The sequence below is a fragment of the Chiloscyllium plagiosum genome, chromosome 32, assembly GCF_004010195.1.
Source record: "Chiloscyllium plagiosum isolate BGI_BamShark_2017 chromosome 32, ASM401019v2, whole genome shotgun sequence".
In the NCBI taxonomy this organism is placed as follows: domain Eukaryota; kingdom Metazoa; phylum Chordata; class Chondrichthyes; order Orectolobiformes; family Hemiscylliidae; genus Chiloscyllium; species Chiloscyllium plagiosum.
This window is the reverse complement of record NC_057741.1, coordinates 4,524,874-4,552,197: the sequence shown is the minus strand read 5'-3', so window position 1 is coordinate 4,552,197 and position 27,324 is coordinate 4,524,874. Positions and strand designations below refer to the sequence as shown.

At 39.1% G+C, this 27,324-nt stretch overlaps 1 protein-coding gene across 11 annotated transcripts in view; it reads right to left on the bottom strand.

Annotated features, from left to right (window-relative positions):
• The window catches only part of kiaa1109 (KIAA1109 ortholog), a 420,067-nt gene that overhangs the window by 20,077 nt on the left and 372,666 nt on the right, over positions 1-27,324 (bottom strand). For all 11 annotated transcript variants that reach the window (XM_043674034.1, XM_043674040.1, XM_043674039.1 and 8 more), the window contains 6 exons: positions 23,289-23,493; positions 16,016-16,216; positions 15,414-15,593; positions 14,346-14,483; positions 3,126-3,383; positions 394-547 (listed from right to left, as the gene is read on the bottom strand). In XM_043674034.1, the coding sequence (XP_043529969.1) occupies positions 394-547; positions 3,126-3,383; positions 14,346-14,483; positions 15,414-15,593; positions 16,016-16,216; positions 23,289-23,493 (1,136 nt within the window). The remainder of the gene's footprint in view (positions 1-393; positions 548-3,125; positions 3,384-14,345; positions 14,484-15,413; positions 15,594-16,015; positions 16,217-23,288; positions 23,494-27,324) is intronic.

Sequence of the window (27,324 nt, the reverse complement as noted above, 5' to 3'; positions counted from 1 at the left end):
GGCCCTGTCAATGACATGAGCTGCTTTCAGCACAACCAATGTATTTTCATTTACTCACGGTGCCCATTATTCGTTTTCATCCTTTCCTGGCTTATTATCAACTTTCCCTTGTCTGCCCAGATCTGAAGGAGGGCCACTGGACTCGAAACATTAACTTTGCTTTCTCTCTACAGATGCTGTCAGACCTGCTGAGTTTCTCCAGCAATCTTTGTTTGCTTTTCAGATCTTCTGCACCTGCAGTTCTTTGTTTTATTTTAGTGTTCACACACAATATTTTAACACATTCTCAAATATTCATTATTGCAGAATAAAATTTACTGTAGATTTATAATACAGACAGCCCTTGAAATATTAACGAGAATTGGAAGCATAATGTAAAATTCTGCAACTTACGTGGTATTTCCCATGACATTACTCATATTCATTTGAACATTTAGCTGCTTCAGGTTAATTGCAAAAACAACCAATGTCTCCCAGGGTGCTGTTTGTTGGTTTGCTGCCTTTCCATTCTTATTGAATGACGATGTACTGAGCTTAGTAATGGAATCTAACAACAACAGGAGAATACTGCATAACTAATAGAAGGGTAAAGGATAATGAAAACATGCAATGTATTTGCTTTATTCCTTTAAGTGGAATATAGAAACAAATGTGTTGTTGCTCACTCTGGTTTAGGCTAAATTAAATATAGAATTAAAGTAAGTCCAGCTTTTCTAGTGTGCCACCAGTACTGTTCCTGCTTCTGTTTGTACCACCCGTGCTTGCTTTGTGTCTGTGCCTTTGTGGATACCGAGGGGAGGCAGTATTGGGACACTGGTGAACTGACAGCAGTGATGGGCATTGTGACAGGTTGAAAGATCAACACCAATGAATTTATGCATGAAGCCGTAAAGCATGGAAGAATATATCTTCAACTTGTAATCTGGATTTTCGGAGACTAGAATTTATTCTGTTCAAAGCAGATCGAGTTTTCAGCTCCATCAATTGGAATAGAGGTGCCCACCTGCTATTCAGTTTGCCCTGAGAGCTTTCAAAGCTCCCACAGCAGCTCAAAAAGCTCTCAGCTTGGTTTGAGAAGACACAGTTGAGATGGGCTCGTATAGCAACACCACTTAAGCAATCTACTCTCACACAGAAGAACATGAACATTGAAGAGTATTGCCAATATATGCATGATATTGTCTCGGTGGTCAGGCAATCTGCTGTTCTCCACACGGTGGCTCACAGCACCAGGAATATGGGTTCAATTTCAGCCTTGGGTGACTGTCTGTGTGGACTTTGCACATTCTTCCTGTGCCTGCGTGGGTATCTGCTGGATGCTGCAGTTTCCCACAGACCAATGACGTGCACATCAAGAGGACTGGCCATGCAAAATTGTCCATAGTGTTCAGGGATTTGTAGGTTAGGTACATTAGCCACAGGAAATGCAGGGCTTCAGAGAAAGGGTAGGGCAATGGGTCCAGGTGGGATGCTCTTCGGAGGGTTGGTGTGGACTTCTTGGGCCAAATGGCCTGTTTCCACACTGTAGGGAGTCTATGATTCAATGATTGTTTTCTTTCCCACAGTGCTTTTGATCATACCACATTAATAACTAGCTAGATTGTTGTGGTACATGCCATGATGCAGCAGTCTATACCCTAAAATATAAAGCAGCACCACCCCCTAATATGTCCTTGGAAGCTCAGTAACCTTCCAACTTCCAAAACTGTAGCATTGGAGTCAGGTACTTCAAAACATCACTTGAATATATTAACAAGCACATGAGATAGGCACTAAATGTTTGCACAAAGGCGATTCATAATTATTTTCGACGGTAGTAAATAACGTGTGAGATAAGAATTCTGGGACATGATGTATTGAGGATGGTTAAGATAAAGTGCTTCCTGAGAATATTAGCAGCTCTGGACACTAGGTGGTCAATGCCTTGCTTGCTCTTCCTCCTTTTCATGCCTCTTCTGCTCCTGAGGCACATCTACATCATAAGAACGAGGCTTCCATGAAACCAAAGTTCAAGACAATACAACTGTTAACTACAAACTAGGAAAAAAAAACTGATTCAGTATGTGACAATGCTGTTCCTTTAACAAGGTTATGCTGTCCTTGGTTTTCTTTATACACAGAGGTTGTAAAAGACACAGACTCTGAAAAGTCTAAGTTGAAGAGTTTTTGGGCCAGTTTGATTATAGCTAACAGATACTGCCTCAGAAAAATGCATTCAAGCTTTTAAAAAAAATCCTTGTACAATGAAAGGGGAGTGGCCAGTTCTCCCAGCTCAGCTTTTCTCTGGTTTAGTTTGGTTTTCGCACAGTAGGGTTGAAAAGCTGCTGGACCCAAAGAAGCAGGTCCGTGCTGGTACTCTCTCTGACATCTCTCCTATAAGACCGTGTTTGATTTTTCCTTTTGTGCCACGGAGTGTTCATGGGGGTTGTTGAAAGTATTTGGAACAGCATCATTAAATTGGGATAATCTATTGGGTTTTCAGAGAGCTTAAGTTACTTGGTATTCTGTTCTCTGTTGTTTGTGTTTCATTCAGTAATCTTGTAAATAAATTCTGTTCTGTTTAAAACTAAGTGGTTTGACAAACTGCAATATCTGCATTCCACTCGCTTAAAATAGCTAGCAAAGTTAGGGTCTGGGCTACTTTCTTTAAATATTCTGAGGGGCTCTGGTCTAGTCCAAAACACACAATCTAATTGGTTAAAATTGTAGTTTTTCAAAGGATTCTTTGTTAATCTATAGTTCAGAAATCAGATAAATTAGGATATACTTATCTGAACCAATGAATGAGCTTCAAGTACTGCGGCAGGTAAATGCAATGGACCATTTGATCATTTGATACAAGATGCACTGTACAGGACTGTTTATAATCATGTTGATTATTTATATTTTTACTTTAAAATTTACTATTTGGCAGACAAAGCATAATACTATCTCTACCTCCATATCACACAAGCAGCATAGTTTCCAATCAATGCAACAAATGTTGTTTGCATGTCTGCTTCATTATATGCTAGATTTGCCATATATACTAGTGACTACAGTTTTGCAACAGTTATATAACATTAGATCACGCAGCATTTGACGTCACTATAAACCTTATTGTTACGAATATCTCTTGTTTATACCTCTTCTTGGAGTAGATGAATCTGAAATCGTTCTAGCTCGGACAGCTGAAGGAGATTTCACACTATGAATCAGGCCAGCTGGCGATGTACTATTAGCTGCTGCTGAAGACATGTCATTGAAGACATTTGATGTCTGAGTTAAGTGTGAATAATTAGAAGACTGTCCTGATTGCTCCCAGGTACGCCAATAAGCCTTGCGTGTTGATTCAGGTGAAAGCTGCTGGTTTTCAATGGAATCTGGAGTCACGGGTCCAGAAACTAAAAATTCCAATATTAAAAAAATTAGATAGTTTAATTGAAAGTTTATAATTTGCAGTCTGAATTTTTGCCAAGTGTAAAGTAAGAGTTGGTACAATTCCTGAGTTTACAAGCCCACCCTGAAATAAAGTAGCCCAGAACTCTGAACGTTAGTTGTTTAGGGAGGATGGGTGTTACGGGAATCATGGCAGGTAACCCCTGAATGAGTGCAGAGGCAAACTGGAAAAAGGACTGCCTCTTTGCACCAGCACTACATCAAAGCAATTAAAATAAAAAGGTCTCCAGCCCTCATCCCCACCCAGGCACTCCCTTATTACCACAGAATCCCAACAGTGCTGAAGAGGCCATTCAGCCTATTAAGTCTGCACTGACCCTCCTAAGAGCATCTACCCAGACCAAGTCCCCTACGCTATCCCTGTTAGCCCAATTTTACCATAGCTGGTCCACCTAGCCTGCACAACTCTGGACAGTATGGACAATTTTGCATGGCAAATCCACCTAACCTTTGGACTGTAAGAGGAAACCAGAGCACCCTGAAGAAACTCACACAAACAAGGGGAAGAATATACAAACTCCACACTGACAGTTGCCAGAGGCCGGAATCAAACATTAGTGCCTGGTGCTTAGAAGCAGCTGTACTAACCACTGAGCCACCATGCTACCTACAACCCATGCTAAGCCTTCATGCCAAGCTATGTCCCGCTACCCTTGGCTTTTTATAGCCTCTATGCTAAGTTAGTTCCAACCCACACAAAACTAAATGCAACCCCCAGTATTTGACTCCCCTTTCCCTAACATCTATCATGTCCACTCACCCAATATTTATTATGGGCAGATTTCAGGATCAAAGTACGATCAAAGAATCATTGTTAACTTATAATACAAAAGCACAACGGCCCATCATGCTACTTTTACTTTCAGAGTCATAGAGCTGTACAGCACAGAAACAGACCCTTCGGTCCAATTTGCCCATGCCGACCAGATACCCTAAATTTATCTAGTCCCATTTGCCAGCACCTGCCACATAGCCCTCTAATCCCTTCCTATTCGTATATCCATCCAGGTGTCTTTAAAATGTAATTGTATGAGCCTCCACCACTTCCTCTGGCAGCTCATTCCATACATGCATCACCCTGTGTGTGAAAACATTGCCCTTCAGGTCCCTTTTAAATCTTTTCCCTCTCACCCTTAACCTATGCCTTCTAGTTATGGACTCCCCCACCACCTTGTCTATTTATCCCAACCATGCCCCTCATGATTTTATAAACCTCTTAAGGTCATCACTCAGCCTCCGAATCTCTAGGGAAAACACTCCCAGCTTACTCGGCCTCTCCCTGCAACCCTCCAACCCTGGCAGCATCCTTGTAAATCTTTTAAAGCAACAGAAAATTAACCCTATGCCCTGCACATTTTCCAAACATAATCAATCTAATATTTTTAAGTAGGTGCGCAATTGTCTTGAAAGTTCAGCACAACAGCCTAATTTCTTTTTAAACAGAGTTCTGCAATTGATCAAGTCATTCCTATAGTATGCTGTACACAAGACTCCAAGTATGGTGATACTTTGAGACAGTTACTAATAAATCCAATAAAAAATTCAGAAAAGCTTCTTGAACCAAAGACCGACGAGAATGTGCGGTTTTCTATTTCATAGAGTACTTTGGTTGAACAGCAGTGGTGCAATTCAAATAATATTAGTACGTAAGTGAAGGAGGGAAGGAGGAAACGAGGATATAGTTACATTTGTAACAAATGCCTATAGCCAAAGTGTCACCTTACATGGCTTCTACTCCTATTCCTACAGTATAGAGCCAAGAATATATCCAACACCTGCTCCTAATTCTCATCCCCACTTTGCCTTTTTTTGATATCATCCACAAACACGTAAATTGACGATACCCAGCTATGAAAAGCATTTCTGCTTTTGTTTCCACCCTCCAGGTTGTTTGTTGTATACCACTAACATGAAGCCAGAAAACAGAATACACTTTGGGAGGGGGACTTCAATGTCTACCAAGTGTAGTTTAATACTTCCATCAATGCAAACCCCAGAGGGTTAGAATGAGTGATAAAGTAGTAATTGAATTTATTTTTATATCCTAGTCTGCTAAATCCTATTCACAAATATCTTAGTCATAAAGTCACAGAGCCATAAAGCACGGAAACAGACCCTTCAGCCCAACGCAACCATGCTGACCGGGTTTCCTAAACTGAACTAGTTCCACTTGCCCAAATTCCTCTAAACCTTTCCTATCCATGTACCTTTTAAATGTTGTAATTGTATTCTCCTCTACCACTTCCTCTGGCAGCACATTCCAAATACACACCACCCTCCATAAATTCAATTGTATCTTTATCACTCATTTATTCTTTATTCCATCTACAACTAAGACAGTTCCTTATTTAGATCTTCTAACTGCCCCACCATAACCTTTCTGATTTAATAATGGAAAATGAGGAAATAGCCGAGGCACTGAACAGGTATTTTGAGTCAGTGTACACAGTGGAGGACATGAATAACATGCCAGTAATTGACAAGGAGACTAAGGTAGGTGAGGACCTAGAAACGATCATTATCATGAAAGGAGAAGCTAATGAAGCTAAAATGTGTTGCTGGAAAAGCGCAGCAGGTCAGGCAGCATCCAAGGAACAGGAGAATCGACGTTTCGGGCATAAGCCCTCCTAAAGGCTTATGCCCGAAACACATTTTCAGCTCTGATCTCCAGCATCTGCAGTCCTAACTTTCTCCTCCTAATGAAGCTAAAGGTAGACAAGTCTCCTGGCCCATACCAGGGTACCAAAAGAGATGGTGGGAAGGCTTGGGTCCACGATCTGGACAGCTCAAGTCCAAGATTTGGCTGGTTCAAGAACATGATCTGAACAGATCTTGACAGATTTAAACAGACGTGGAGATTAGTGTCCTAGATCTTTAAACAAAACTTAGGGGAGAAGTGAAAAATCTGTTTAATTTTGGTTACTTATGATTGGTTAAATTAAAAGTGTGGGAAATGGCTCTTAACATTGCTAAATAGGTGTTGGGATTTAAATACGCTTCCCCAAATTTGCCAAGTATAAAATGGCAGAGGAAGGATATACGTTTAGAATTAGCAAACGGACTAGAACTGGCTTTATTTAGGATTAGTAAGAACGGAGAATTGAAGATATATAGAGAATCAGGCAAGTGCAGTTGAATTGGAGAAAATTAACTTGAAAATTAGACAATTGGAGTTAGAAGATAAAGAAAAGGAAAAAGCGAGCCAACTGCCAAGAGATGATAACTTCCAGCTCTCAGAAAAAGCATCATCTATCCATAAAAGGTTAGCTTGGCACATTAAGCTACAATTCCAGACAGCAAAATTCACAGAGAGAACAGTCCTATCACAAGAAGTCGATGGAGAGAGATGCTTTGGAAAGATGATCAGCGGAGAGGGCAGGAGCATTCTGGAAGACAAATTCTGTGTGAACTTTGAGAAATTAAATTATAATAATGGTTTTCTTACTACTTGGGATTTATATCAGTGGGACTGTGCTATTAAAACAGCATATCAGTAGAATTTAGTTCAGTTTAGAGAGTAGTTAGGGAGAAATGTTTTGGTTTGTTAGTAATTCTGTTAATTTGTTCAATATTGGAGTTAGATAAATAAATTGTTACTTGTTGATTGTAGACTTGGAGGTGCTGGTGTTGGACTGGGACAGACAAAGTTAAAAATCACACAACACCAGGTTATAATCCAAAAGATTTATTTGGAAGCACTAACTTTCAGAGCACCGCTCCTTCATCAGGTGGTTGTCACGTTAAGCTAAATTCCAGACAGCAAAATTCACAGAGAGAACTGTCTTATCATAAGAGGTCGATGGAGAGAAATGCATTGGAACCAACTGAAGAAGGAGCAGTGCTCCGAAGGCTTGTGCTTTCAAATAAATCTGTTGGACTATAACCTGGATTGTGTGATTTTTAACATTGATTGTAGAGTGAAAGGATTTCATTTCATTTAACCATCCCTTTACAACAGATTGGGGGTTGAGTATTAGGTTATACCACTTGTCACAGTTCCTTATCAGATTACGAAGCAAGGCAAACTTCCCTGGGTGTTTCAGTTTTAATGATCAGAAGAGTGTCGAAAAATGCACTTGTAATTTTCCAAAATTCTCTGGACTTCGCGGCAGTTCCAGCAGATTGGAAAACAGCAAATGTGACGCCACTGTATAAGAAAGGAGGTAGACAAACGATGGGGAATTATAGACTGGTTAGCTTAACTTCTGTCATGGGGAAAATGCTTGAATCGATCAAGGAAGAAGTAGCAAGACATCAAAATAGAAATTTTCCCATTGGGCAGATGCAGCATGGGTTCATGAAAGGCAGATCGTGTTTAATTCTTGAATTCTATGAAGACATTATGAGCGCGGTGGAGAATGGGGACCCCACTACACGTGGTGTATCTAGATTTCCAAAAGGCATTCGACAAGGGGCCAAACAAAAAGCTGCTGCATAAGATAAAGGTGTACAATGTTACAGGATGAAAGTGAGGACTGCAGATGCTGGAGATAGAGTCAAGATTAGAGTGGTGCCAGAAAAGCACAGCAGGTCAGGCAGCATCTGAGGAGTAGAAAAATCGAGGTTTCGGGCAAAAGCCCTTCATCAGGGATGGGGAATTGTACAACGTTACAGGCAATGCATTCGACAGAGGATTGGTTAACCAACAGGAAGCAAAGAGTGGGGATAATTGAGCACTTTTCTGGTTGGCAATCAGTGACTAGTGGCGTGTCTCAGAGATCAGTGTTGGGACTGCAATTGTTTACAATTTACATAGATGATTTGGAGTTGGGGACCACATGTAATGTGTCAAAGTTTGCAGATGACACGAAGATGAGTAATGGAGCAAAATTTGTAGAGGGATGTAGATAGCTTAAATGAGTGGGCAAAGGTCTGGCAGATGGAGTACAATGTTGATAAATGTGAAGTCATCCACTTTGGTAGGAATAACAGTAAAAAGGATTATTATTTGAATGGTAATAAATTGTAGCATGAATCACAGAAGGTTGGTTTGCAATGCAACAGGTAATTAAGAAGGCAAATGGAATATTGTCCTTCATTGCCAGAGGGATTGAGTTTAAAAGCAGTAAGGTTATGTTATAGCTATATAGGGTGCTAGTGCGGCCACACCTGGAGTACTGTGTGCAGCTTTGGTCTCCTTACTTGGGAAAGGATGTATTGGCACTGCAGGATGTGCAGAGGAGATTCATTACATTGATTCTGAAGTTGAGAAGGTTGGCTTATGAATAGCCTGCAAATATATTCACTGGAATTTAGAAGAATGAGGAGGGATCTTATAGATACATATAAAATGATGAAGGGAACAAATAAGGTAGAAGCAGGAAGCATGTTTTCACTGGCGGGTGAAATTAGAACAAGAGGATATAGCCTCAAAATTAGAGGGAGTAGATTTAGGATTGAATTGAGGAGGAATCTCTTCAGCCAAATGTTGTGAATCTGTGAAATTCCCCATCCCGTGATGTCGTTGAGGCTTCCTCTGAATGCTTTTTAGATAGATAAGTTTTTGAAGAGTAAAGGAATTAAGAGTTATAGCGAGAGGTGGGTAAATGGAACTGAGGCTACGAAAAGATCAGCCATTATCTTATTGATTGACAGAGCTGGCTCAAAGGGCCAGATGGCCTACTCCTGGTTCTTATGATAGTGCTGTTCCTTTTGCAATATCCATTTAATGTCCAGCTTTGACCTCTTGGTTTACATGTGAAGAAGGAATGCTGCGTACATTGACTCATGATGTTGGTGGTATATAATTCTGTTGATGGCTTACGGCACCTATGGAAGGCCAGTTTCTTCCTCCCAGTACGGTACTGCTACATTACATGATGAAAGGTATCCTCATAACGGAGACAAGGTCTCTACTAAGGTTAATATAGTCTGTAACAGTTAGGTTGGTGTTGGTTCCTTTACTTTGCCACAAAGGCAAAGACTCTGGCAGCAATATTTCCTGCACGATGATAAAACTGAAGCCTTGTCATCTTCATTCCATAGTCAACAACACAATAACAAGGCAAAATGGCTGCTACGACATGCAGAGTAAATTAATGTTTTTATCAGGGTTGGGGAGGGGGGGGGGGAAAATCAGTGTATAATTCTTTGAATGTGAGACGCTGTTGCAGACAATTATACTAATCACACATTGCTGATGGACTCATAACACCCAACTGGCATCAAATTCGATTCCAATGACAAATCATGCTTTTTGCATGTACGTACATTAAAATTTACAACCACAAGCAATTATGATCAGTACATATTTCACATCAATTTGCTTCCTGTCATGCTGGATATACACAGATTTGCATTTGGGTTTCACTTGGGTTTGCCATGTCTGCACTGCCTTTTATACCTGATACTGGAAGACAATGCTTTACGGTTGCCACATTCTCACACTGAACTTTAAGTATACGACGAGGTCATGGTCTGTATTGTTCAAAGATTTTTTTTTGTTTGGGAGGGGGTGCTATCGCCATTTTGTCATTTGGGAGAAACCAGTAGTCGGTGAGATTGAGTAGTATTGTGACAGGCTCTAAAGCTAAGTTTTTTTTTTAAAACAGTTTAGTCAGCCTATGATATCCAAATGCTGTTCTGTTCATTTCCTAACAATGGGCAGTCCTGAAACAACACCCTTTCACACTTCCATCATTGATTACTTTCAACATTTCTGAGCTTGCATGGACTGTTAAATTGTCCTGAAAAGCATCAGCATCTTGTAGGCCCCTAAGAAAATGAATCCAGGGAGAAGGTTATGGTCAGCAGGAAAATCACAGAGGAAGTAAACAGATATTTTGCATCAGTCTTTACGATGGAACAACTGAACAACCATTAATACCAAAGAATATAATGGAGGAACTAAGTGCCTTCATCATCACTAAAGAAATGGCTTGCATCGTAGGATTCTTAAAGAGGTAACTACGGAGATAGCAGATGCATTGGCTGTAATTTTCCAAAAATCCTTATATTCTGGAGAAGTAACAAAGGACTGGAAAACTACTCATGTGACACCTCTATTCAAAAAGGGAGGTAGGCAAAAAGCAGATAACTATAAACCAATTAGCCTGTTATCTATTGCTGGAAAAGTATTGGAATCAGTTATTAAAGTAATAGTAGAACACTTGGAAAGTCATAATTTAATCAAGCAGAGTCAGCATGGCTTCTTGAAAGGGAAATTATGTCTGACTATTTTGCTAGAGTTTTTCAAGGAAGTCCCAACCAGAGTGGATAGAGGGAAACCAGCAGCTGGACTTCCACAAAGCAGTTGACAAGACTCCTCACAAAAGGTTAAGTCATAAAATAAAGCCCAAGCTATTGGAGGTAGAATATTTGTATGGATAGAGAATTAGCTCACGGACACGAAACAGCGAGTAAGGATGCTGGGTTCTTTTTCAGGTTGGTGACCTGTGATCAGTGGGGTGCCATAAGGATCCGTGCTGGGACTGCAACTGCTTACATTATATATTAATGACTTGGTGGAAAGAAGTGAATGCCTGTCGCCAAATTTGCAGATGACATTAAAATAGATGGAAAGGCAGGTTGCGAGAGGGATACAGAAAAGTTTACAAAGAGGCATTGATAATTTAAGTAAATGGACAAAAGGTTGGCATTTGGAGTATTATATGGAAAACATGAAATTGCTGTTTTGGAAGGGAAATCAAAAGAACAAAATATTACTTAAATGGAGAAAAATTGCAGAAAGCTGTAACATAAAGGGAATTGGGGATACTTGTACACAGTAGGTTTTCTCTCTCACAAACGTGGCTGGCATAGATGAGTTGGATCAAAAGTCTGTTTCCATGCTATATGACTATGACAATATCTAAATGCAGACCTGAATTCCACTGCAGGAAGCCTTCTCTGTAGTTGCCCTGGAAGATTTGCTTGTCCTCTGGGGTGGTTGAGCCTAAGTCTTGGCAGTCACCACCTGTGGGGTGATGAATGGACTGGGCATCTCTGGGGTGACTTGAGAGAAAGCATCTTAGTATTCTGAGTGTACCTCCTCCTCCCAATGAGTTTGTACCAGCACAACTTCATTTCCCAGACAGGAAGTGGTACCTCGAGTGAGATCCAAGTCTTTTGTCCCTGTCTTGCCATTTCAATGATAGTGCACACCAATAACTACTCTGATTGAGTGCAGGTCTACAAGCATATCTGGCCGACCTAGTTCTTCATGGAGGCAGCCATAGCATGCATTCGCAATACTCATAATTTGGTGGGCTCCTCCATCTTTCAATCCAACCTACTGAATGCCTCTGACAATCCTGTGCATTTTGACAATATAATTAATGTTCAAGACTATGGGAACGTCTTCTGTCTGGGGCTTACAAGCACCTGATCTCTGGTAGTCCTCTGTGGCACATAGACGTGGGCAGTTCTTCCGCACCCAGCTGTGGAGATGTGTCAATGATGTGCTCATGAGACTGTGGTCCTGAGTCTAATCCAGAAAGAGAAGCTACAAGTGAAAGGCTCCAAGCTCTGGAGTTTTGAAAAGTCAGAGGCAATTTAACTGAAACATAAAAGATCCTGAGGGGACTTGGCTGGATGAATGTGAAAAGAATATTGCTTCTTGTGAGAGAATGTATAACTGTGTGACAATGCTGTCATTTTAAGAAGTAATTGTGTTTTTGTTTTGAAGAGAGGTTATGAGGCAGGGGGAGTGAACTGCCTAGTTAAGAACACTGGAGTTAACAGCATGGGAGGCCTTAGGTTTTTGTAAAAATGCCTGAATGGGTGTGGATTTCAAGGTTTTGATTTTTTAGTAGCATCCGAAGCAATTGATGTCTCAACAGAGTTGGAAGCTTCAGTGAATCTCCTGGTTGTTACTTTCCCTGAATTTTCTTTTCATGTGTTTTTCCTTGTAGATTGGAGAATTGCATGTGAGAATTTCTTTTTGCCGAGGGATGTGTTTACAGGTCATTACTCTATTGGAACAGTTAATTGGTAATAGTTATTGTATCTATTATTCTGTTAAGTTGTCCAGTGGCGTTGTTACTCTTTAGTTATATTTTAACTGTTTAAATAAAGTGTGTTTTGATAAACATTGAGTAGTTTGACCAGTTTCATTGTATCAACAACAGACACTTTAAATTTGCCTTTAATATAAGAAAAAAAAAGGGTCTCGGCTACCTCCTTAAAATATTTTGAGGGGGTCTGGTCTAGTCCATAACAATAAATTTAAGACAGAGACGAGGAATAAAACTTTTTCCTCCCAGAGGGTTGAGTGCCTTTGGATATCCTTTCTCCAAAAGATAGTGAATGCAGAATCTTAAAATAATTTTAAGGCCGAGGTAGATGGATTCTTGATTACAAAGGGAATAAAGGCTTATCAGGCTCATTCAGGGGTATAGAGTTGAGGCTAAAATCACATCACCTATGATCTTATTGCCTGAAGTTCTGTGGGTTCATAGAATCACTACAGAGTGGAAGCAGACCATTCAGCCCATAGAGTCCACAGACCCTCCAAAGAACAGTCCACTTTATCACTGGAACTCTGCATTTCCCATGACTCATCCACCTAGCCTGCGCATCCCTGAACACTATGAGCAATTTAGCATGGCCAATCCACCTAACCCACACATCTTTAAACTGTGGGAAGAAACTGGAGCACTCGGAGAAAATCCACGTAGACATTCACCTGAGGGTGCAATCAAACCTGGGTTCCTGGCGCTGAGGGGCAGTAGTGCTAACCATTGAGCTACCGTGGAGTTGGGTTTAAAATACACCACCATGACATGAACAAAGAGTTCGGTGGCAGGAAGCACTTCATAGTTCCTGGAGATGGGTGCTCTAGAGCTAAGTTGCATAATTAAATAATGAAAGATTGCTCAAGAGTATCTAACATGGGCCATGGTGGAACTCCTGCTATAAATCTTTGCCAAAGAAACCCTTTGCCAAAGAATGGGAAAATTCAGCCTTTTTTGTGTTTTGCTATTAAGTAATTTATTAAGTTATTTACTATAATACTTATTTCATTGCAATTGTATATAGCTTTAACTAGACCATCTCTGGGGAATGACATCGCAAGATAGGCTCAAATGAAGAAAGCTTAATGGCTCATTCAATCAAAATGATCTTAGCATCTTCTAATCATAGCATTCGACTGCTTCTGAAAGAACTTAATGTTTATCTCCCAATTTTCCAGACTAGAAAGCATTTGCTATCGGTCTTGTCACATGAAGAACTACAAGACATCTGTCTTCAGTTTATGTTGTAACAATTTGACTCATGTTGCTTCAGTTAACCGTTGTGGTTCATTTGCATTCTAGACAAATTACTTGTAAATATACATTCAAAAGTTCTCACAATTATATCATGGTTGAAAAGTATGATATTCTAGTCTTTCTTAATAATTCAGTCTCTAACATGAGTGAATCTATATTGTTTCCATGGTCTTGATGATAATAGCTGATCAGATACAATATGATCAGAATAAGCCATTGTACAATTCCTCCAACATAATCTTGAATATTTTGGTTGTATCATTCAGCACACTGCATTTACTACTTGGTAGTGACTGAATATTTTCAGTTGACTAGAATGGGTTGTCTCAGTCAGTCACATAATGTTGATGATGTACTGTATTGCCCATTTATTCTCAAGAGATTAAAGGTTCTGCCATTCCTACACCTTCCTTTCCCATCCTGTGGGTTCACAAAAAAAGGCAATTGTTTGAGTCTGAACAGATAACACTAAAGAGTGAAGCAGAATGTTGGCTAACTTTGTAATAGAAAAGAGAGAGAAAATTTGAACAAATTTGAACAAAATAAATCCAATAAAAACAAAGACAAAAGTAATTAATCTTTACAATTAAGATCTGCATTAATACAAGAACAAACATTAATTGATGGCAGTTTAATAATCTAAATCAACTTTCCTTCAAGTACTTTAAATTTACATTCACTTTGGCATAATCTTACCTGGTAAGTTAATTGTCTGATCACCAAGGAAGAGGCGCCGAGCAATACTTCTCCTGTACCAGGCTCTTGGGAATGCTAGAATTTCACTAAGTCTGCGCATATCATATTTGAAGGAAGCAGATCCAATGTCACAGACAGCTGCAGACAAACAAGCGTGTACTTCTTAAAATCAAAATCTTAGATTGACTTACTACAGAAAACATGCTAACTTTGAGAAAGATAAGTTTTCTTCATTGTAGACTAATGAGGTAAATTGCTTTTCAATTAAAAAAACTATTTCACTCTGGAGTAATTGCTCAAATACCTCCAATTCCTTGTATGTTTTGAAATAATAAAATAAACTTTGATGAAACAAAGTTTAGGTCAGTCGGAAAATTAAAACCATGCATAAACATCCTTGTACTACCTTCCTGTGTGTGCACTACATTCAACCGCATTGTCACTTCATGATATTTTGTAAGCAAGAAGCTATTTCCACAAAAATAATTATGTATCTTGATAGCATCGAAACTATATTTCCCCCTTCCTCCACTACAGAAACTAGCCATCATAGGTAGCCTAGCATGCAGAAGAGTTAAGATCTGAATTTCTTAGATCATCCAAATCCATATATGCAAATAAATTAAGTTTATTGATTTTTAATGTGCAAAATCATTTTTTTTTAAAACTAGCTCAATGATTCACTTGTGGGTAAAATCGTATGTAAATTTAGTGTTTACAATTCAAGAATTTAACAATAGTAAACTGCATGTGAAAAAAAGAACAATTCATTTCATAAAATGATGGGATTAAAGCACATTTCTAATAATTTTCATTTGATACTTAACGTTAAATATAATTATCTTCAAATTTTTAGAAAATCCAATGATGATCACTGAAGCATCCCAATTTGTCTATCCCAAGTTCCATTAGAATCTCCATTACAATTTTTAAAATTATTTGAAATAAATGCATAACTGCATCCCTTAAATGATTTGTTGAATATCTCTATACTTAATAAAGTTTAATTCATAAAAGACATTTAAAATAATTCTATTGAACAGAAATCAGTAAAGTTGTTTTTCATACCAGAGATATTAATTAAGGTGGTTTCCATTTTGTTATTAATTTTGATTGGTATTTGATTATCAAACAATGTACCCCCTCCAGACCGTCTCATTCTAGACAAGCTGACTTTCACAAATTCAAGATTAATACTCAGAGAATCCTTACGACCGGTGACAGAACTGGCTTCTTCATCAACAGCACCTACAGAATGAGAAATTAATCAACAGGACTATTCAATGTATTCTTTCTACTTTTTTCAAAAATGTTATTCAATTTTGCTACTTTAGGTTGTCATAAGTAGTCTGGTAACCTGGTTCATAGTATATTAGGGTTGTCATAGAGATGTACAGCATGGAAACAAATTGTTAAGTTGATAACAAGCATTTACATAAACCATCTCATAATTATATTATAATATATCAAATTATATCACTTGGGTATTTCTTTAAATAATAGCATAAACATAGAGAAGTATTAACTGTAATGAAAACCCATTTAGAATTAGAATGAAACTTACATAACGAGTTAAAAAAACTGAAAACTTTTACAAAGTACAGCAAAAAAGATATTTTCATAAGTAATATATCACACAGCAAAAATAAAACAATCTTGGATTCTTTTACCAGGGGCACTTGATCCAGGAGTCAGGCCAGTAACTGTTTTCTGTTTACCAGTTCCATATGGGTGGAAAACATACAGGGAGAAATCGGACATGCAAGCTGTAAAACTCAAGCCTGATGCAGTAGTGCTGGAGTAAGAGAGATCAGACTGACTGCTGTTATGTCGGCTTCTTCCAAGAGGGCTTCCAAATCCAGTTGGTGTACCTTCAAAAGAGAAATTAATTGGTTAACACAAGAATGTAAATAATAATCAGATTACAGTCAAGTGGAGTGTATTTATTACATTCATGACCTGTATAGGGTGATAGGTTTCATGGAGTCGGGTAGTTTGTTATTCATTACAGGATTCCGAGCCTTTAAGATGTTCTTATGACCACGGTACTTATATGGTTGATAAATTTATGTTTTTAGTCAATGTCAATAGTGGGGAATTTAGTAATAGTAATGCCATTAAACACCAAAGGCAAATGATCAGGAACTCTCACTCGAGATAGCGTTGCCTGGTTCTTGTACGGCATGAAATGTTACTTGCCACTCCAATTCAAACCTGAATTTTGCTCAGATCCTGCATTGATGTCCTGCAGCTAAGATTAGTTTCCAATGACCACAACTTTATTTTGATTCCTTTGACCACAAGATTCCTGATGAAAGGCTTATGATCAAAGCATCGACTCTCCTGCTCAATCTGCTATGCTTTTCCAGCACCACACTTTTTGACTCTGACTCTCCAGCATCTGCAATCCTCACATTCTCCTGGAACCTTCCTTTGAGTCAGGTATGACACCAATAAGTAGCAAGATTTCTCTTCAAGCTTTGACTTGGGACTGTTTCCAGTTGCGCAAACTTTATTTTAAAAGAAAATTCATTGAACAGGAGGATACTCATTTTTGCTGTACAGTCAGTTATTTTATAACATGATAGTTATGTTCTTGTGTAACCCCATGTTATAGAAAAATTGAAATTTGGAAACAGTGTTTAGAATGTTGGCGATGTAATCGTGTTACAGCCAACACACGTTTTAAAAGTTTGCACTTTAGAGACAGAGACTCCAATTCGTCAATCATGTTACAGCGAATTCACATTGACGAAACACACATTATAGCCAAACGCCCTTTACTATGAAAAGGGCATATATTTATATCGCTAAGTTTGAAGTAGCTATAGATCATGCTGATTCAGTGGAAGCATTATAGCCTATCAGAAGGTCACAGGGTCGAGAGCCACTGTAGGTAGGCTCAGCAAGTAGAGATGAAAGTTCTAGTTACTGAATCCTGGGTTAACCCTCTTAATATACTTGTGTCTGATAAGGGCAATTGCTCCGCATAGCTCCAGCAGGCAGGAGACCAGAGTTCTTCTCCCTGGATATTGGATTATCACCTGTTGGGGGTGGAATGGAAAGTACCAATCACATCTGGTCACCTCTGCTTATAAGAGTAATGGCTAATGAATGATCTGTTATAAAGAATCTAGTTGCAGAACTAACCCTGACCTCAAACTGTAGGATGTATCACAGTGGAAGAAATGAGTTTCAATGGACACAGTAGATAATATATAGATCAAAGAATTGAATTTCATGGTTCACATCGTCTTGCTTTGCTTTTGAAAATTTGGAGTGTAGATATAGAGTCATACAATATGGAAACAGACAGATTGGGATGTCTGTGCTGACCAGTCATCCCAATCTGACCTAGTTCCATTTGCCCTATTTGACCTATATCCCTCTAAACCCTTCCTATTTATATATCCATCCAGAAGTCTTTTAAATGCTGTAATTCTACTCACCTCTCATTCATCTAAAGTCCAGTGATTAGAGTTTCACTTTCCTCATAACACCGTCCCCTATATGAGGGATCATCGTGAACCTTCTCCAGGCAGCCCCTTTGAAATAATATCTTAAATAATGGGACTAAAACTGCTCATCGTACTCCAGATGTGGTCTCACTAGCACACTGTACAGTTACTGTAAGACTTCCTTGCTTTTACACTCCAACCACCTTGAAATAAGGGCCAACATTCCATTCACCTTTCTGATTACCTGTTGCACCTGTGTGCGAGATTTGTGTTTTGTGCAAAGTACCTCCCGAGTCTGTTTGTGTTGTAGCTTTCTGCAGGTTTTCTCCATTTAAATAGCATTCTGTTCTTTTGTTCTCCCTTCCAATCTGAACAGCTTTGCATTTTTTCATAATATACTCCAGTTGCCAACTTATTGCCCATTTACTTAACCTATCAATATCTCTCTCTCTCTGTAAACAGTTTATGTCCCTCTCAATCTGCCTTCCAGCTATTTTAGTGTCATCTGCAAATTTGGCTTTAGTACATTCACTTCCTTCCTCCAAGTCATTAGTTTGTATTGTTAACAGTTACAATTCCAGCACTAATCCCTGTTGTTGCTGTTTCCTGCCTATTAGTTAATGTTCTATCTATACCAATATGCTACCTCCAACACCATGTGCTCTTATGACTTAAGGGTACTTGTGAGTTACCCTTTTGAACACCTTGTGGAAGTCCAAATACAATACATCTTCTGTTTTCTCTATATCCACTCTGGTTGAGACTTCCTCAACAAACTCTCAAAAATTAATCAGACACAATTTCTCTTTCATGAAGGCATGTTGACTCTGCTTGATTGGATTATGACTTTCCAAATCTTATGCTATTATTTCGCTAATACTAATTCCAATACTTCTCCAACAACAGATATTAGGCTAATCAGCTGATACTTATCTGTTTTTTGCCTCCCTCCTTTTTTGAATAGGGGTGTCACACTAGTAGTTTTCCAACTCTGTTACTTTTCCAGAAGTCAAAGGTCTTTAGAAAATTACAACTAATCCATCCACTATCTTTGTAGCTACCACTTTTAGGATCCCAGGATGCAAATAATCAGGGCAAGGGAACTTACATGCCTTCAGCCCCATTAGTTTGTCTCATACTACTTCCTTAGTGATAGCAATGGTACTTAATTCCTCTTCCATATTCTTTAGTATTAATGGAATGGCAGCATAAATCATACATATGCTATCTGTCCATGCTTTATATAGATGAACTCTGAATCAGTGTCTCTTTCTGGCATGTTATTTGGGTTCCATTGGTCACACAATAATTTGTCACTATTGGAGGACATTTTGGCTCAATAAATACTGGATGCTAGACTAAAAGTCTGATAAGTCATTGTAGTGGAAGAGCTGAAAGATTTGATGGTAAAGGTACAGATGGATATTGTCAGGTACTTGTGAAACACAGTACCCTGTTTCAGATTATGTCCATGGAGTATTGAGAGGGCAGCTCATCATAAAATTGGACAAATTACAGAGTGAAGGTGGTCAAGGATAGATCATTGATGGACTCTAGAGCTGACACCAAGACATAGTTCTTTGAACTAAGCTAGTGTAATGAAAAAGGATGGTGCGATAAACAATGTCAAAGGTTGCAGACCAGTTGGGAAGGATGAGGAATGATTATTTACTATGGTCACAGTCATGAGAATGCTATTCATGACGATGAGAAAGGCTTTTTCAGTATTGTAGTCGAGGTCATCATTTGATTAATATTGTGGATGTATTCTATCTAAACTAGACATGCCTACCGGCTTTTCTATTATGTTATGGAGTAACGTATGATCAATTACTCTACTTAAACAAATTTAAAGCTCCAAGGTTTGGAATCAACTGCAAACCTCCTTTCCCAGTTTTCCGGTGACTCCAAAACATTCTAGTTAAAATACAAAATTATGTTCACCTCAGAGAAAAATCTAATTCCACCACATCATCCATTTTCAGAGGTCCAGGCCTCCTATAGTATTCTACCTCATTCATTATAAAGTGTGGTTTTGAAGCCCAACCAAACCAGCCCAAGTCTTGATTCTACAAAATGAATCTTATCCAATATAGTTTTGGCCACAATTCTCTCAGTTCATACGGAGTTCTGATAAAGGAGCATAGTTCTGTCCCTCAATCTTATTTATACATCAATTAAGAAATAATAATGATAACTTATACTTTTTAAACAATTAGGCTAAATAACTGTGGATACTAAACAGATGAGTTACTCCACTATCTTAATCATAGCATGCAATTTAAATGAAATCAAAGCATATAGGTTCTTATGATGCAATGTCTGTATCCCAGGTTCAAGTCCAAGTCCAAAATGCTCCAAAGGTCTGAGATAATATCTCTGAACAGGTTCATCCTGGATATCCAGAATGAAAGCATCTCGTACTTGGTGATGGGAAAGAACAACTTATTTGTAAGAACACTTCTGAATATAAAGCTAAAAAAACACATGTAAGAGGTTCTTGTGGTGCAATGGTAGTGTCCCTGATTCTGCACAGGAGGCCAGGGTTCAAGTATCAAGTTCAACTGACATGACATCTGTGAACAGATTGATTAAAACTAAATCTAAGCATGCACCTGTCCAAACACCATTTTAGCTTAGCCCTCTTCCTCTCTCCCTACATTTCCTCACATTTGATTGTTTGCAATGTTCTCAGTGGGCTTTTTGTATGTTAAATTAATTAATTGGAAAACACAGGTGATTTGCTGGTGGCAGTTAATAGATGAAAAAGTACCACGGGTGATTTGGTGATGAAAAATAAATCTCAGTTGTGTGAAAGAACACTTTTGGATATAGAAAAAAAAAGTCAATATATCAAAGGATGCGAGGATTCTTGTGGCACATTGATAATGTCCATACCTCTGCACCAGGTGATCCTTGGTCTCACTTGATCCATAGGTATGTGATAGCATCTTTGAACAGGTTTATTAGAAGTTAAAAAGAAAATCAAAGCATGTACATGAATAGTTACAGTCAGTTACCTATGATGGTGTCACTATCACAGAATGAGGACAGTCAAAAGCAATGCATGACAGAAGACATTTTGTACATTAGATGACACAATCATCCCTGTCCTAAATGGATTCATCAGCAAGTTGTGAGAGAGATAGAAATTATTTACAGTGAGAGATTGATAACTTAAGTAAATGGACAAAACGTTGACAGATGGAGTGTTCTGTGGAAAAATTGTAAGTTGTACATTTTGGAAGGGAGAACAAAAGAACAGAATATTATCTAAATGGAGAAAAGTGGGAGAAAGCTGCAAAACAAAGGGAATTTGGATTTCCTATGCACGAAACATAGAAGCTAGCATATACATTCAGAAAGTAATCAGAAGGCTAATGGAATGCTGGTCCTTATTTCAAGGTGATTAAGCATAACAGTAGGGATGTCTTACTGGAACTGTAAAATAGGCTGATGAGACACCTAGAGGGCTGTGAGCTGTTTTGGTTCTCTTATTTAAGGAAAGGTATTATTTCATTGGAGGCTGATCAGAAAATGTTCGCGTGGATGATTTGTGATTTGGAGGAATTGTCTTGGAAGCAAAGGCTAAACAGTTTGGAGTTTAGAAGAAAGAAAGGTGATCTCATTGAAACACATAAGATTCTTAAGGTGCTTGACTAGGTAAACGCTAAAAAGATGTTCCCCTCTCGTGGGAGTCTCAGATGAGTGGGCATAGTTTCAGAATAAAGGGGTGCCAATTTCAGACTGAGATGAGGATGAATTTCTTCTCTCACAGGATTGAGTCTCTATTGAATTCCTTGCCACAGAAAGCAGCACAGTGGTTCAGTGGTTAGCACTGCTGCCTCACAGCGCCAGGGACCCGGGTTTGATTCCAGCCTCGGGCAACTGTGCGGAGTTTGCACATTCTCCCAGTGTTTCGGGATGTGTAGGGTAGTTGCATTAGTCAAGGGTAAATCTAAACCAATAGGGTAGGGGAATGGGTCTGATTACTCTTTGGAGGGGCGGTGTGGACTTATTGGGCCAAATGGCCTGTTTCCATGCTGTAGGGTTTCTACGATTTCTATTGTTCCCATGAGCTATGACAATAGATACTTGTGCATGCTTAAGGCTGAGATAGATTCTTGATCAGTAGGGGAATCAGGGTGATGGGGAAAGGGCAGGAAAGCAGACATGAGGAATATTGGATCAGACTTGATAGAGAGGCTGGAAGGGCCCAATGGTCCACTCCTTTTCCTATTTCTTATGATCTTATGAAGTAATAACTCATTAGTTATTAACCGAATACTGGAGCTGATTTGATGTGCTCAATGAAACCCACCATCAAATCTGACCTAAACTAAAATCATATAATCAAGCAGCATAAATTGAGATGGGAGCTTTGGCTAACGCTACAAGTTGTGGCATTGGCAAAAAGATGACTACCTCAGTTACAGATGAAGATTGCAGCAACTGGTTTGAAATTTTCTGCATAAATAATTCTGGAATTAGTCAATTATTTAATACTGGAAAATAGTGACTGTCATTTAGCTTGAAAAGAATTAGCAAACTATCTCATAACTTTGTCAACAGCCTTGAAAAAGGGTCAGTTAGACTCTAAACATCAGCTCTTTTCTCTCCTTACAGATGCTGCCAGACCTGCTGAGATTTTCCAGCATTTTCTCTTTTGATCTCATAACTTACTAGTTTATGAAGCAAAACTAGGACTAAAATATAAAGGAACATGAGAAAAGTCTGTTGGTATGCTTTATTGGACATAAAAGTGAAAAGGAAAATAAATACAAAAATGTGCTGAGACTGTAGAAAAATTTTTGCTTTGTAATACAGAACATTCAAGGATGCCAGCAAGGGATTTTGGACCAGCCTGGACTGTCATAAGTTTAAATTCACGACTTAAGTGTGAAATAAAACCATCTGCTTTTGATGATCTTGAAGCAAACAGCAGTTAGCCTGCCATGGGAGATCCTTGATCAGGACTGTGCAGTGTTTCACAGCTTCATGAATTCTAAGAATACAGGTCCCTCTACATAGAGAACGATTTATCTGTATCATTATTAACCACAACAAGGACTTTGTGATGTGATGTATGTAATCCACCTTACGGATATCTGCAAATAAACTGTTCTCTTCATAAAAGTGTTAGCAAATCACATTGTACTTGCAATACTTTCAGATTATGAGTATATATATATAATATATATATGAATATTTATCACAAGTTTGAAAATATATACATTTTGTTGTTGAATTATAATGTCACATTTTCAAAAAGTAGTAAAAGCAAACAATATCAACAGTAGAAGAAACAACACTGTAAACAGCCAAAGTATGAGGTCCTCTTTTGTATAAAGAAAACAAGGAAAAGTCTCAAAACGTGAACTAAGGATGTCATACAGTTTCTTCACTTCATTTCTGACTTCCTCTAAAAACATGCAGAGTTGAAATAAAGAGGAATACCCGTTCTTGTGCTACTTTACCTACATACCTGTTTTGTTAGCAGCAGTTTTTAACACGGTTTGAGCAAGTAGTGAAGTGGCAGTGGCAGACATTTGAGATCCGTCGAAAGCATGCGAGAAACCCAAACTTTCCAGATCACTTCGATTTGACGAGAACACCAAGTCCAGTGAAGGTAGCTTTAACATACATTCAACTCTTGATACAGGTAAACAACTGAACTTAATCTGTGAAGGCTGCATAATACAAGAAAGTGTGTTGGAGTGTATGAATCAATGTTAAAGCAATTCAATTCATACAGAGTAAGACGAGAACATAAATCTCTCTAAATTATACTATTAAAGATAAATATAGTGATTAATTTATAGGGTCCAAGTGGTGCTGCTTATGGATAATTCAGAATCTGAAGTATGTTCCCTGATACTCAGCATAGTACTGCAGCAACCAAAAGCAAAAGTTGTTCACCGATTATTGCAACAAACAAACTGATTATAACAAATATAGTTTGTGGCTTATAATGTAATCGTCAGCATGAAAAGACCAGATATTTCAGAACTTTGCAGTCAGTAATAGAACAAAAGATATAGTGATTTCTAGAGGATAGAATTCCCTTTTCCTGACATCAGTTAAATATGGCACTCAACCAAGGGACATTCAAGTATTAGTAACAATATCATCAAGCAGGATAAGTAGCCAGGCATATTGATGTATTCTCACCGTGAACAAAATAGCAGGCCAAAAACCACTGTGAATCATTTGACTTATAAATTTTACAGTGAAATAAATAAATGGGACATATTAAATGAAGCTAGAATATTGAATTTTAAAATAATTATAAGTGTGACATTTATTCTAATATAGAAATTTGACAAATTATTTCCATAAGACACAGGAGCAGAAGTAGGCCATTTGGCCCATCAAATCTGCTCTGTCATTTAATGAGGTCCTGGCTGATCTGATAATCCTTAACTCCACTTGTCTACCTTAACCCAATATTCCTTGCTGCACTTACTGATCACAAATATGTCTATCTCAGCCTTAATAGACTTAAGCATAATGCTTATTCTGCCCTCCATACTAAAGAATTCCATATACTGACTAATGTCCAAGAAAAGAAATTCCTTCGCATTTCTGTCCTAACCAAGCAAACCCCTGACTGTTAGATTGTGCCTTCTGGTGCTAGACTCGCCTGCAAGGGGAAACAATCTCTCTGTGTTTAACCTATCAAGCTGGATAATAATCCTCTATAACGTCTCCTCTGATTCTTCTAACCTCCAGTGAATATAAGCCTAATTCTCTATAAAGATGGGGTACTGGGCTAATGGTCGGATACTTGGTAGTGTGGATGAGCAGAGGGATCTTGGTGTCCATGTACACAGATCTCTCTGATTCTTCTAACCTCCAGTGAATATAAGCCTAATTCTCTATAATCTTACCTCTATAGCTAGGACCAATCTAGAGAATCTTCTCTGGACAATATCAATACCAGCATATTTTTCCTTAAATATAGTGTCTAAGATTATTCACAGTATTTCACGTGTGGTCTAACGTTATGCTCATCTTAACTTCGCTAACTAGTGCCTTACAAGGTTTAGCAAGACCTGTCTATTTTTATACTTTATTTTCTCTTTGAAATAAAGTCCAGTGTTCCACTTACCATCCCCATTCTTTGCTGAACTTGTATGGTAGCATTTTGTAATGTACTGTATGCAAAAGGACTGCACTGCAGCTTTCTGCAGTTTGTATCCATGTAATACCATTCTGCGCCTCTATTCTTCCTGCTAAAGTACATAATCTCACATTTCCACATTATGTCCATCAGCCAAATCATTGCCCATTTGTTAACTTGTCTATATCCCTCCGCAGACTCATTGTATTATCCTCACCACTTGCCTGTCCACCTGTTTGCATTTCATCCTTAACATATGCATAGTATTTTCACTCCTCTAATCCTCCTCTCATTGATCCTTGTGGCACTCCACTAGTTATAGGTTGCCACCCTGGAAATGCCCTACTATCTCTTAACAGTTGGCCAATCCTTTATCCTTGTAATATACTACTATCATTATGTTGGGCTCTTAACTTATTAAGTAGCCTAACCTCATCAAACGCCTTCTGAAAATTCAAGTTGTTTACATCCACTGCTTCATGTGGACTCTGCTTGATTATATTATATATGTTTAAATGCTCTGTTATTACATCCTTCACAATTGACTTAAACATTTTTCTAATATGGATGTTAAGCTAATTGCCCTATAGTTACTATTTATTGTCATTTTCCCTTTTTGAACAGAACTGTTATATTGGTAATTTTTGGGTAATCTTTTGTTGGTGTTTAAAACTTTCTTAATCCTCAATTATCAATAATCTTTTCCACATCATGTGCTTTTTCTTTCAACGTTATGCTCACCTTAACTTCGCTGGTTAACCACGGCTGTCCTATCTGCTTCCCAGAATACTTCTTTCTTACTAGGATATATCTTTATTGTGAGTCAGTAACGACATTCTTAAACATCTGCCTCAACTATCCAGCTGGCTCTGCCCTAATTCCTTTGTAATTACCCTTATTTAAGTTCAGTTGTTAGTGACCAAGCTTCTCCCTCTCACTGAATGGTCACTGGGGATCTTTTATTCTGAAATTATTGATTAAACTATCTTATTACACATCGTCAGATCTAAAATAATGTGATCCCTAGTTGGATCCATAGCATACTGTCCTAGGAAATCACCCCTTAAATTCTCTCTTATGGTTACCTTGATTGATAGCTTTGACTTTCCTAATCTACATGAAGGTTAAAGTCATGCATAATTATTGCACTGCCTTATTCACACATGCACGTTATCTCCTGATTTATTCTCTCCCCTACTGAAAAGAGTATGTTAAACTGCAGGACTGACCTTGAAACAGTCAGTCGAATGGCAATTCAGAGGGACACACTAATGCTCTGATGATACTGGTTCAAATCCAACCACAGTGATAGTGGAATTTAAAAATTCAATTAATTAGTCTTAGTAACAGTGACCATAAAACTATTGATGATTGTTGCAAAAACTAATCTAGTTAATTAATATCCTTTAAGGAAGTTAACTGCCATCTTTACCTAGTCTGGCCTCCGTTTCTTCCTTTCCCGCCGTACCACCCAGTACCCTTCCACCGACACCCTCCTTCGACTGACCGAACTGGTCCTCACCCTGAACAACTTTTCTTTTCAATCCTCCCACTTTCTCCAAACAAAAGGAGTAGCCATGGGCACCCGCATGGGCCCCAGCTATGCCTGCCTCTTCGTAGGGTATGTGGAACAATCCATCTTCCGCAACTACACTGGCCCCACCCCCCATCTTTTCCTTCGCTACATTGATGACTGTATCGGCGCTACCTCGTGCTCCCACGAGGAGGTTGAACAGTTCATCCACTACACTAACACCTTCCACCCCGACCTCAAATCCACCTGGACAGTCTCGGACTCCTCCCTCCCCTTCCTAGACCTTTCTGTTTCTATCTCAGGCGACCGAATCAACACGGACATCTACTACAAACCAACCGACTCCCACAGCTACCTAGACTACACCTCCTCCCATCCTGCCCCCTGTAAAAACGCCATCCCATTCTCCAAATTCCTTCGTCTCCGCCGCATCTGCTCCCAGGAGGACCAGTTCAAAATACGTACAACACAGATGGCCACCCTCTTCAAGGACCGCAAGTTCCTCCCCGACGTGGTCGACGGTGCCCTCCACCGCATCTCCTCCACTTCCCGCTCCCCCGCCCTTGAGCCCCGCCCCTCCAACCGCCACCAGGACAGAACCCCACTGGTCCTCACCTACCACCCCACCAATCTCCATGTACAGCGCATCATCCGCCGTCACTTCCGCCACCTCCAAACAGACCCAGCACCAAGGATATATTTCCCTCCCCTCCCCTATCAGCTGTCCGTAGAGACCACTCCCTCCGCGACTCCCTTGTCAGATCCACACCCCCCACCGACCCAACCACCACTCCCGGCACCTTCCCTTGCAACCGCAGGAGGTGCAACACTTGCGCCCACACCTCCCCCCTCACCTCTCTCCAA